At 36.8% G+C, this 12593-nt stretch overlaps 1 protein-coding gene across 5 annotated transcripts in view; it reads left to right on the forward strand.

The window, feature by feature from the left end:
• ORC3 (origin recognition complex subunit 3) overlaps positions 1–12593 on the forward strand; it is a 90747-nt gene that overhangs the window by 63719 nt on the left and 14435 nt on the right. For all 5 annotated transcript variants that reach the window (XM_004388985.2, XM_023742957.1, XM_023742959.1 and 2 more), the window contains 3 exons: positions 6093–6226; positions 9462–9541; positions 10709–10809. In XM_004388985.2, the coding sequence (XP_004389042.1) occupies positions 6093–6226; positions 9462–9541; positions 10709–10809 (315 nt within the window). The remainder of the gene's footprint in view (positions 1–6092; positions 6227–9461; positions 9542–10708; positions 10810–12593) is intronic.

A 12593-nucleotide genomic window follows, 5' to 3' on the forward strand; every position in this document is an offset into this window, starting at 1 on the left:
CACTTCATTGCCCTGGAGGATGATTGCTTTTAATGATTGCTAAATAATTCTCTTTTTGTCTTAGTTAAGGAAATATTTTTAAAATGACAGTCTAAAGCTTTTAACACAGTAAGTATCACAGACCTTTTTTGAACCATTTACCTGCTAGTGATATAATTACTTATAAATCAGATTGATTAAAGATAAATAGCTCTTTTGAGGTATTGATGTGACCCATCTTAAGTATGTTTTTTCCCTTCTCGGAAAAGTAATCTAGTGTGGTAGTTTTCAGCCTTTTTAATTGTGATTATTTTCTTTTCAGTTTTATTTCTTTTAAAACAAAATGCTAGTTGGAACCCATCAACTAGCATTGTCTCATTGTCTCTAATTTCTCTCTTCTCATTCTCTCTTAAACTGATTCTAATTAGTCTTTTGCACTCCATCAAAGTCATCAGTGACCTTCATGTTCCTAATCTAATGGTCAATCCTAAGTCTTCATTGAGTTAACCTTTCATCAGCATTTAACACAGTTCATCACACCTTCCTTCTTAACGGGTTCTGGGACCTGGACTCCCTTGCTTTTCCTCCTACCTCAGTGTATGCTCCTTCTCAGTCTCTGGTAGCTTCTCGTCTTCCTTACCTCCTATCATACAGTGCCCCAAGCTGAGCACCAGACTCTTACATTCACCTGCCTATTTAACACCTTCACTTGGATGTCAGATGGACTCTCAAAGTTAACATATCCAAAACTGAATTCCTCATCTTTCCCCCAAAACCTGTAATCTTCCTGTGGTGTCTCCATCCTTCCAATTGTTCAAGCCAAAAACCTGAGGTCTGCCTTCAAAATGTTATCAAGAATCAAACCTCTTCTTGCCACTTTCCTTCACTGACACCACTGTGGCCCAAGTTATCGTCATCATCTCGCCTGGATTACTGAAATTGCCTTCTGACTGGTTTTCTTGCTTTCACTTTTGACCCCCCTACAGCTTTTTCTCAAAACAATAGTCAGAATAATCCTTTTAAAATATATCAGATAATGTGACTCTTTTGCTTAAAACCCTCCCTGAACTCCTCATTTCACTCAGAGTAAAAGCCACAGTCCGTACAGTGACCCTACATGATCTGGACCCCCATTGCCTCTCTGACTTCATCCTCTATGGCTCGCTCTCAGCTTCAGCCACGTTGGCCCCCTTGTTGTTTGTTGAATGTACCCTACACATGCCCACCATAGGACCTTTTCACCCATTGTTCTCTCTGCCAGGAAAAGCTCTTCTGCCAGATATTTGTATGGCTAACTCCCTTGCCTCCTTTACATATTTGATCAAATGTTATCTTCTCAATGAGGCCTAACCATTTAAAATTGAAACCTACCTGTCCACCCCATTTCTTTCCACTTTACCCTGCTTAATTTTTTTCCATAACGTTTATGTATTTTTAACATACATACATATATATATATGATATAGATAGATTGATAGTGCTTCGTATTTGTGGCTCCTCCCCACATCACTAGAATGTAAGTTCCATGATGACAGGGATTTAATTCACTAATGTGTACTCCAAGTGCCCAAAACAATGACTAGTATGTAGTAGGTATTCAATAAATATTTCTTGAATGAAGGAATGGTTTCATGACTGAAACCCACAGTTGGAAAATGCTGGCCTAGTGGCTAGAGTCAGTCCTTAATTTTCTATTTAAGATACTATATATAACCACCTTTTTTGGAATGGACTAAATTTTTCACTTTTTATTGTTTTCAGGTAATCTTGTTCAGTAAGGTTTGGAGTATCCATAGTGCTTGTTAACCCAAAACCCATTGCCGACAAGTCGATTCCGACTCATAGTGACCCTATAGGACAGAGTAGAACTGCCCCATAGAGTTTCCAAGGAGTGGCTGGTGGATTCTAACTGCCCACCTTTTGGTTAGCAGCCGAGCTCTTAACCACTGCGCCACCAGGGCTCCAAGTGCTTGTTAGAGTCACTCTAATAGCGATTGATGTGAAAAAAATAACAGCCCTCTTCTGATATTACCACTTGAGTTATATAACTTTGAAAGTCAGTCATCCACTGTTAGTACTTTGTACTTCTAGATTTTTTTCCAGCAGAAACAAGTATTAAATCATAGTATATATAGTGTTCCACAACTTGCATTTTTTGTTTTTTGGGGTTTTTTGTTGGTTGGTTTTGCTTTTATCATGGTGGTTGTTTTACACCTAATATTCTACCATGCATGCCGTGTCTTGAGGTTCAGTATAACATAGTCATTAAGGGCGTGGATGCCAAGCTAGATTGTTTGGGTTCAAATCCCAGCTTTGTCAGTTACCTGTTTTGGGACTCTGGATGAGTTACATAAGTACTTTGTGCCTCTGTTTTCTCATCTTTAAACTGGGAATAATAATAGTACCTACATCATAGGGTGTTGTGAGGATCAAATGACATCTGACACATATATGTGCGTATATAAATGTTAGCTGTCTTCATTAGTATTACATATTGCCCTACTTCATGGTTCTTTTTGTATAATATCTCGTGTTTCAAAAGTGTAACATTTAATCAATCCCTTGTTTGATATATATTTAGATGTCACATATATTTAGATTGTAATTCTTTACTACTACAAACAGTACTACAGTGAGTATCCAAGGTAAGTATGTGTTTCCACATTTGTATAATTATTTCCACAAAATAAATACATAGATGTAAACCTTTTGAGTCTAAAAGGTAAATACTGCTGCACCTGTGTACACTTGTACCAACAATGTTTCAGTGTTTTCCCATGCTCTTGCTGGTGCTGGATATTAACAGTCTTCAATATTTTTGTTCTAGTATTTTATGATTGATGAGTTAGTTCTGTCCCCTGCTTTCAGAACATAGACGCTTTAATTTTTATTCTAGCTGAAATATACTTTTGTTTATAATAATTTTTTTCTAGTTAATTCTAATACTTAATATCTGTTCCCCATTGATTTGAAATGCTACCTCTGTCATCTACCAAACTCCCATGTATACCTTGATCTCTTTCTGGACTCTTATTATTAACTTCTATTGACCTATCTATTCCTATACAAGTACCATGTAGTTTTAATCATTGTAGCTTATACCTTTTGATACACCCCACTGCACACACTTAGACAACACACATTGTTCCTTTTTTTCAGGAGCAATTATTCTAGATAAATTTTAGAACCATTTTGTTGGGTTGTTAAAAATGCTGTTTGGAATTTTGTTTTAAATAGTGTTAAAATTATGGATTAATTAATAAGCAATTTATATCTTCACAATGTTAAGTCTTAGAACCTAAAATGTCTATTCATCTATTCAGGACTTTGAATTTTTATATAGGTCTTAAACATTTGTTAAGCCCTGGTGGCACAGTGCTTAAGAGTTCAGCTGCTAACCCAAGGATTGGCAGTTCGACTCCACCAGCCACTGCTTGGAAACCTTGTCCTCCTGTAGGATCACTATGAGTCGTAATCGACTCCATGGCAAAGGGTTTGGTTTTTGGTTTACGCATTTGTGACAAAGCGTACTACTGCGCATTCTGTAGTTCTTGTTGCCATTTTGAAAATGTTCTTTTTTCCATTACATAGTGTAATACAAACTGTTGATTACATGTATATGTATGCGTGTGTGTACATATGTGTGTGTCTTATATCACATATCCTTTTACATTGTCCTGGTGGTATAACTGTTAAGCACTTGAGCGCTAACTGAAAGGCAGTTCAGACTCACCTAGTGCCTCCAAGGGAGGAAGACCTGGTGATCTGCTCCTGTAAAGATTCCAGCTTAAAAAACCTTATGGGGGCAATTCTGTTCTGTCATGTGGAGTTGCTGAGTCAAAAATCAGTTCGACGGCACCTAACAACAACAATACTTTTACAGTTCTCTTGGATTTGCTAACTTTACAGCTACATCAAATATAATAATAATAAATTTTGTCTTCATTTCTAATGTTTAAACCTCTTGTTTTTCTTAATCTATTGTAGTGATTAGACTCTAGAATGATGATGAATAACAGTGATGATAATTCACTGATTCTTAATTTTATACATGCATATATAATTTAACTAAAAGAAATTTTAATTAATGAATTTATCAAATTATTAGCTCTAATCAGTTTTTCCTCAAATTTTGTTGTTTTTTCATTAAACCAGAGTACTTGGGAAAGTGTAAGATCTTTTCCTACTCTGAAACAATAAGAATCTTTGGCTAAGAATAAAAGGAGTAATAATTATCTGAATCCCTAGAGGTTACATGGAGGTGAAAGATCTACCTCCTCCAATCAAATGCCACAGTAGAAGTTATGACTAATGGAAATAGTGGTGATGTGTGTACAACTTGTGAATGTAATTAATGCCACTGAAATGTACACTTAAAAATGGTTAAAATGGCAAATTTTAACACAATAAAATTTTTTAAGTTACGACTAATAAAGTTTGGTTTCAAAATTATATGACATAATGCCATTTTTTCTGGCACCTGAGAATAGATAATAGGCTAGGCTTGACCTTCATCAGTATTCACATAAATGGAAAATGGGTTAGGTCAACTATTTTGAGCTCAGAATGGCTTTGAGTTGTGGCTGCCTGCAGTCTGAGAAGCTAATCCTCAATGTTCAATCCTCGGTTAGACCTCCGACCAGCATTACCTCAGCCTCTTGACCCCTCCCAGGCAAGCCAGTGCTGGTGATTCCTTGGACACTGGGAATGCTGAGCTTGTCTTCTTGAAGAGGGCTAAAGGTCAGGTATAACAGATTATTCAGGTGTATCTGACCTTGAGTTAACTCTCTTCTATATACGGTTTAAACTCCATCTGGGCAATAAATAGCCAGAAATTTTAAATAGTCTCAAATGTAGTCAAGAATTAATTGCTTGGCTTATTTTTCTCTGACTTCTTAGCTATCTTTCATTCACAGGTAAAGATTACATTTTGGATAATTACTTCATTGTTGTAGGAAGAAGGGAAGATTTTATACTTTTTCTTAAAACCAGGGAGAAGTTTACTTTTTGTGCACCTCTGTCAGTTTCTATATTTATTGAATATATAACTTTTTTTTTAGTTTAAATTTTTGTTGAAAAATTTTAACCAGCTTAATTTCCCAATAGTGATAGTCTACTTGCTTTATACAATTTTTTGTATAGTTGCTTTTTTAGAATTTAGCAATATTAGTGTTCTCCACAAATCTTTTATTATGAAAAATATCAAACCTAAGATTGTTGTCTTGCAGAATGCCCCACATTCTGCACTTGTCTGATTATTTCTTTGTGGTTAATATTAGTACTTTAATCATTGCAGTCTTAATGATTTACAACCATTTGCAAAAATAGTTTATATATCTGTATCATGCCCCTTAATAATTACTAACCTTGACCTGATTCCATTTGATTCTGTTACTGAATATGATCTTAGTAGAGAGATCTTGTAAATTGTGGCTCTGAGAACAGGATCCTAATTCCAGACTATCTGTGTTCTGTCTCCATTTCTAACAATTTGTTCTACAGCCTTGAGTGAGTTACTCAACCACTCTGCCTGGGCTGTAAAACAAGCAGAATTGCTTACCTTGTTTACTGGTATTTATAAAACCCAGAGAAGATATAAAGCATAGCTAAAATGGTAATAATTGGAGAAATGATTGTGATACGTATAATTTTGGTCTCCTTTCAGATAAGCTTGCATTTAGCAGAAGTGTCATATCCTTGGTAGAAATTTCTTCTCTCCTATTTACATTTAGATCAGAAGGAAAGGAGAACTAACAAGTGCCTACTGTGTGATAAGCACTGTGCTAGGTTCTTCAAATGCATCTTCTCATTTAATTTTTAAGTTCCCACCTAACCTGTGGAATATGTAAGTTCTTATTTCCACTTTACAGACAAGGAAACGTAAGATCAGAGATGTTTAGTAACTTGTTCTATGTTACAAACATAGAAAGTGTCAGAGCCAGGCCATGAACCCAGATCTGTAAATTTCCTGTGCTGAGCTTTATCAAGAGAACTGTTCTGAATACTTCCAAATGTGCGATACATTGAGCACAAACATTGACTGTGTAGAAAATGGTTTTTAAGTAGTTAATTTTCCAGTTATATTACATCTCCTGTCACTGATTTTGCTCTAGGATGTTGGCAAAGGATGAGCTGATGATCATACTTCAGAAATGTTTGGATGTCTTTAAATCGTCTTCTGGAAAGCAGTTTGGCAGCACAGCAAAGAGAATAGAGGAATTCCTGGCCCAGTTTCAGAGCCTTGATGGTAAGAGTATAATGTCCTGCCATTTTTACTGGTTATGATAGTCATTTAACTAAAACGACATGGAAAACCCCACTTTCCTGCATGCTGAGAGATGAAGAGAGAAAGTAGTTCATGATCACAGTCAGTACTACACCAAGTCTCAGAATATCACATCTTGACAATCACAAATAGGCCAAATGTTTCTCTTCCAAATTTAGTTGAAACAGTGAAGCGCATCAGATGGATAGAAAAAAAAAATTATTTATCCAGATGGGCAGTTTGGAGGACTTACCAAAACAAAAAGAAGGTTGGAGAGAGTAGCAGGACATCATAATTAAGGACTCCGGTTAGATTTTTTTTTCCTTAAACATTTCATCAGGTTCTTTGTAGATTTCAAAAACACTGCATAAATCATTTATAAGCCAGAAAAATTAATAGCTGTGAACTGCTTTCACAGCAATGAGGATCACTGGTATGCTGATTACCAAAACATGCATGAGGCTTACTCTAATCGGATTTTATAAAAGCATGAGTCTTTCAGTCCTAAATGATCTGAGGCAGGCTGGCACTCATCAGTGTTGGAGGGCTACAGTTTTCTTTATTTAGTACGACTTCCACATAATCATTTGTATCTGCTAAATGCCTGGGGTGCCGGAATGTATAGGTGGCCGTGTTCTCTAACGCTCCAGGTCTTCTTTGTTCTGTTGGTGTGCCATGGATTGACAGTGATCAAGAACTTCTTATGGGGTCTTCTCTTGCTCTGTTTTTAGCACCAAAGTATGGTATGCTTTTGGTAGAACAACAACAACAGCAAAATGATGTGCACCTTTTCCTTTTCCCCTATTTGTAAAAAGTTTTAATGGAGTTTGAGTAAAGAGGCAGCTTGGTGTATGAGAACATAGATTGGACATGGCATGGTGGAAAAAATATCTCATTTGGAATGTTCATTTTAATCCTTTCTTTGTTTGGCAAGTGTTCTTGTCTTGAAAATCCTTTGGATATAAGAAAGTGCTTTTGCTGAAATCCCTCCATGTCTTACCATGGCTGCAGTGCTAGGCAACTGATGAGCTCAGTGAGTGGATGATGGAAGAGAAAGCTTGCCTGACTGGAGTGGCATGAGCAGGCAGAATAAGTATTCCAGAGGGACTAGAGGAGTTCCTTCCAAGTTATGTGTAGGCATTGCTCTTTTGCCCACTGCAGCATGAGTTGAACCTCTTTTCAGATCATCAGAATTTTGAAGGGCTAGAAGTTGGTATCATAGAGATCATAGAGTCTATCTACAAACAGAAACTAAAGCCTAGCAAGAGAAAGTAACTTGTTCAAGATCTCACAGCTAGTCAGTGGCCCACCTCTCTTAACTGCTAGCTCATTCTGTTTTTTTTTTTTCTTTTTCCTCACTGATGCACAATTTCAGTGCCCTCTAATTATGATCACTGGGCCAGTGAGAGGTCACCCTTAAGGGCATAGTTAAAAGACTTAGAAGAACTTAAGATAAATCAGGTAAATTTCAATCTTTTAGAAAGTGGGGCTCATGGGATTTTTGTAAAAAGAAACCATAGATACTATAATACTTTTAATTATAGCTCATGTAACATAAGCTAGTGAACAAATTCTGTGATGGGCTGGTACTAAATAAAGGAATATAGCTTTTAGAAATGGGAAAGTCAAGAGATGAAAATGATTAACAGCCTTAAGAATAAAGAATTTTACAAGTTGAAGCAAAACTATTATCTTAAAGAAATGCCTGTATTTCTTTCTTTTTAAGAATGATACATTGTCTTTTCAAAAATGATACATTGTTAATGATAGATAGCTACCATTGCGTCAGCTCTGATTCATAGAGGCCTTATGTGCAACAGAATGAAATGTTACCCTGTGTTATCCTCACAATCGCTGACATGTTTGAGTCCATTGTTGCAGCTATTGTGCCAGTCCATCTCAACAAAGGTCTCCCTCTTCCTCAGGCCCCCTAGTTCACCAAACATGGTATTCTCCTCCAGCAGTTGATCCCTCCTGATGATGTGTCCAGAGCAGGCGAGCCAGACAGTATTCTGTTGTGATCCATAATGTTTTCAGTGGCCAATTTTTGGAAGTAGATCTCTAGGGCTTGCTTCCTAGTCCTTCTTAGCGTGGAGGCTCCACTGAAACCTGTCCACCATGGGTGACCCTGCTGGTATTTGAAATACTGGTAGCATAGCTTCCAGCATCACAGTAACACGCAAACCACCACAGTACGACAAACTGGCGGATGGTGGTGGTGAATAATAAAGTGAAAGTAACCACCCTCCCCCACATTGAAATATTTGGCTGTATGCATCTCTGGTTCCTTGACACTTAACTACACCTTACAGTTTGGGTTTAAAATTATAGTTGGAAGAGGGCACAGTGTCATATCAGATTTATTTTATTTTTAAGGCTCTGCTACATGTTTAGTGAAGAGAGAAGAAGAATTTATTAGATATTTTAACCTTAAATTATATCTTTCTGAACCAGGAATTATCCAAAAAGAAATTTATTCTTTGAGAACAATGCAGATTTTCCAGCTGCATCCTTCTGCCTTAGGTTTAGGCCAGACAAGCCAGTTGAGTGTGAAGTTCCTAAAACTTGCCCTACACTAAAAACCAAACCAAACCTGTTGCCATCGAGTTCATTCTGACTAGGAGGGTATGAGAACCTCATGCTCTATAGAAGAAGTACATCTACCCATTTTACCAGATGTGGTTTTCCGTTTGCCGAAGAACCATGGTATAGTTTATGTTTTAGTGGATTATGTCAAAATTGTCACAGCACTTTCTTCGTACTCAAATAGTATTGTGTCAAAAATAGTCAGCTAATTGGAAGATCTAGGCCAAGTTTGCCAGAGTGTAGGTTTGTGTAGTTTATAATCTTGGCATAATCAAAGGAATACAATTCAAGTTTGTTTGATTTTTTTTTTTTTTTTTTTAAAGCTATTTATAACACCACAAGAATTTGGGACTTTTTGTTGGTTTGGGGGGTTTTGCTTTGTTTTCATTGTGGTAACACTTTTAAAATTCAGTAGCAGATTTTTTGAAGATCTCACTAGACCATAAATTATGTAACATGTATTGACCTTCAGCTTGTAGAAGAAATCATTTATTTGATAGAACTTTGATCCCTTGCCATATTACCAAAAAAAAAATAGATGAAACTTTTATTTTCCTTGGTTTAGAAATGTTTATTCTCTTGATGTGAATGGATTTACCCTAATTGCTATATATTGGTTTTGTATTAAAAGCGGAAGCCAAAGAGGAAGAAGATGCTTCTGGGTCACAGCCAAAGGGGCTTCAGAAGACAGACCTCTATCATCTTCAGAAGGTCAGGTCACTTTTCTTTTTCTTCCAGCTACATTCTGTGACTCCCCGTTTTTTTCAGTTTGTGTTCTAGATTAGCTGTGCCTGGATGTTTTTGTTTTAATTTTTAAAGCACAACCAGGAACAAAGCAGGCTTTGTAACTCACTTATAAATTGAACATCCTGTTTATCTCACTGCCATCCTCACTCTACATGTATGGAATCTGGAATTTACTAGCCAACACAGGTGGAAGCAGGCTCAGCAAGAGTGAACTAAAGAGAATTAATCAGCAACAAGGGGAAACGCAGGCGGCCCCATTCCGATGGGCAGGGACCTGGCCTCACTCCCAACCCTCTTCCCAGCCCCAGCCCCTCCACCATGATTTTGCCCTCCGCCTTCCTATTATCGCCAGCTCCACTGGCAGAATCAGCTTTGAGTAACTATAGTTTTTCTCGCTGCTGGAGAAGACTTATTGGTTGGAATTTCACTTGTTTAATGGTCTAGGCTTATTTTGGAAAAAAAAAAAAAAAAGAATTCTGAAAAAAAAAAAAAAAATCAGAAAGGGAATCTAATTATTTGATGTATGTTTTCTTTTTGATCGAACTGAGTGATTCAGAAGGACCTAATTCATTAGTTTTAAATACTTGAATTCTTGATTTTTCTTTTATGCATATTCATTTTAGAGCTGGAAGTAAGCCAGTTTATCTAATATATTCTTTTTCAGATAGATATTTCTAACTTTAGGATGATATACCATGATACCAAGTTATGATAAATGTAAAGTTTTAATCTAAGTGAAATAAAATACATGGAATCTGTTCTGTTAGTATAGCAAAAAAGGCAAGGATTTTGTTTTTTCTTCTTGTAAGTCCTTTTCTTAAATGAAGTAATGCAGTGTAAGTAGTGAGTACTCTGCCGTGTAACTCAGTACTGAAATGAACTGCCCTTTTCCACCTTCATTGAAAATTCACTTTTTATGTGTTTGAAGCAAAATACCTAGGAAGGAGGTTCTTTCTAGACCTTAAAAATGAAAAATAAACAGAACCCATTTTGGTCTGGTTCTTTCTCTGCACATCTGTCTATGGAAAGGGCATCAAGCTGCTTGTATCCAAGTAGGAGGGCTCTCCTCCATGGGAGAGAAGTTTTCTGTCTCAGGATCATAAGAAAAAAGGTATGGTCTTTCATCCACAGTCCTTGCTGGAAATGAAGGAGCTGAGAAGAACGAGTAAGAAGCAAACCAAGTTTGAAGTACTCAGAGAAAAAGTTGTGAACTTCATTGACAGTCTGGTGAGGTGAGTCTGTATTTGTAAGAGCTGAAAGTCATGTTATTTTTCTAAGTGACACTGGTGCAGTAGCCCATCCATAGCCAGTCAAAAACATTTCCTCTTAGACCAGGCTTTATGGTTTTCTGATCCCTCCATTGACTTTAGACTTGTGATTTTGATTACTATCCCATCCTTATTAAAATGTCTAATCAAATGAATTAGTTCAGTCTCTTTACTGTCAGTTCCAAGATCACAGGTTTAAATTTGATGTAGTTCATTAGGCCTGGCGAAGAGGATGGTAGGGACAAGGGAAGAGAGTTAGTATTTTTCCCCTTTCTTATAATTAGATATATTACACTTTATCCTCGCTCTGTCTTTGCTTGGAGTAAATACTGGCTCTGGGCCAATCCCAGAAAACACACAGAGCAATCTAACCGTACTGCCTTGGGAACCCTATGGGGCAGTTCTTCTGTGGCCTATAGGGTCGCTATGAGTCAGAATTTACTTGACAGCAGTGGGTTTGTTTTTTGGTACAGGGCTTTTGATTTTATATAATAGTAGTGCAGTCATTATCGGCACTAAAATGTACTCATGGTACATTCTGCCTGTATTTTAAAATGATTTCCTTCATGGGAAAACCGAATCATTCTGATTCATGGATTTCAAAAAAAAAAAAAAGCCAGCTTTATGTAGCTGTATAAATTCACTCACCTAACTGCCCTCGGGCAACTGGGATATGTTACGAGGCAGGGACCATGAGAGGCGTGCAAAGAAAAAGATTTAATTGTTAAAAAGTAGAAACAAACATTTATCATTGCTTATTCTGTTTTTAATGGCAGTTCAAACCCAACAGCAAGGCTAGGTACTAAACAGGACAAAGTACTGACAAAATAGCACTTCGGTTATTGAAAACAAAACGTAGCTTTCTGGTAAATTACATGTCTTTCCTGAAAGTGAAAAGTTTAATCTTCCAAGACAAAGTGGGGGCAGAATCATTGTTCCTAGTCATCAGGGAGAAATAATCAATGCCATGAAAGAAGTCCACAATGAGCATCCAAGAGTGACAAAGGGAAGGTTAAAGAGAGAAATGTGTTATACAAAAGTAATGCACTATAATATTGAACTAACCTACTGGCCAAGAAGTCGCCCTTTAGAACTCATGGATTTAACCTTGCCCTATTGTCATTTCTAGCCCCAAGCTCCTGGCTCTTCCTTTGTACCAAGCTGTGACCACTGTAGTCACTAAAAATAATTTTGCAATGTAATTTAGCATCATTTATAGGCCAAATGTCAGGTCTTGTGTTCCTACAGTTCTGAAACCAAACCAACCATTGCCCTCATGATATTTGTTCTACTATGTCTGACTTTTGCCTTTCTCAGCAGCTATTAGAATAATGCTGAGCATTATTGAAATGATTCTGTTTGAGCTGATATATTTTAGGTTCTTTTTGTAAATCTTTTTTTTAATTTTTTTTATTGTACTTCAGATGAAGGATTACAGAACAAGTAGTTTCTCATTAAATAGTCAATACACATATCGTTTTATGCATTGGGTAACAACCCCACAACATGTCAACACTCCCCCTTCTCGACCTTGGAGGACTTTTTATTTTGGTGAAAATATACATAGCCAAAGTTACACCGTTTCAAAAGTTTCTGCATGTACAATTTAGTCACATTGATTACCTTCTTCCAGTTGTGCTGCTATTCTCACTATCCTTTTCCAAATTATTCCATCACCATTATCTTCAACTCACTGCCTCCTAGGCTTCCCATCAGACCTTTTGAGTTGCTGTTGTCAATTTGATCTC

This window comes from Trichechus manatus, unplaced genomic scaffold (assembly GCF_000243295.1).
Source record: "Trichechus manatus latirostris isolate Lorelei unplaced genomic scaffold, TriManLat1.0 scaffold00226, whole genome shotgun sequence".
NCBI lineage: Eukaryota > Metazoa > Chordata > Mammalia > Sirenia > Trichechidae > Trichechus > Trichechus manatus.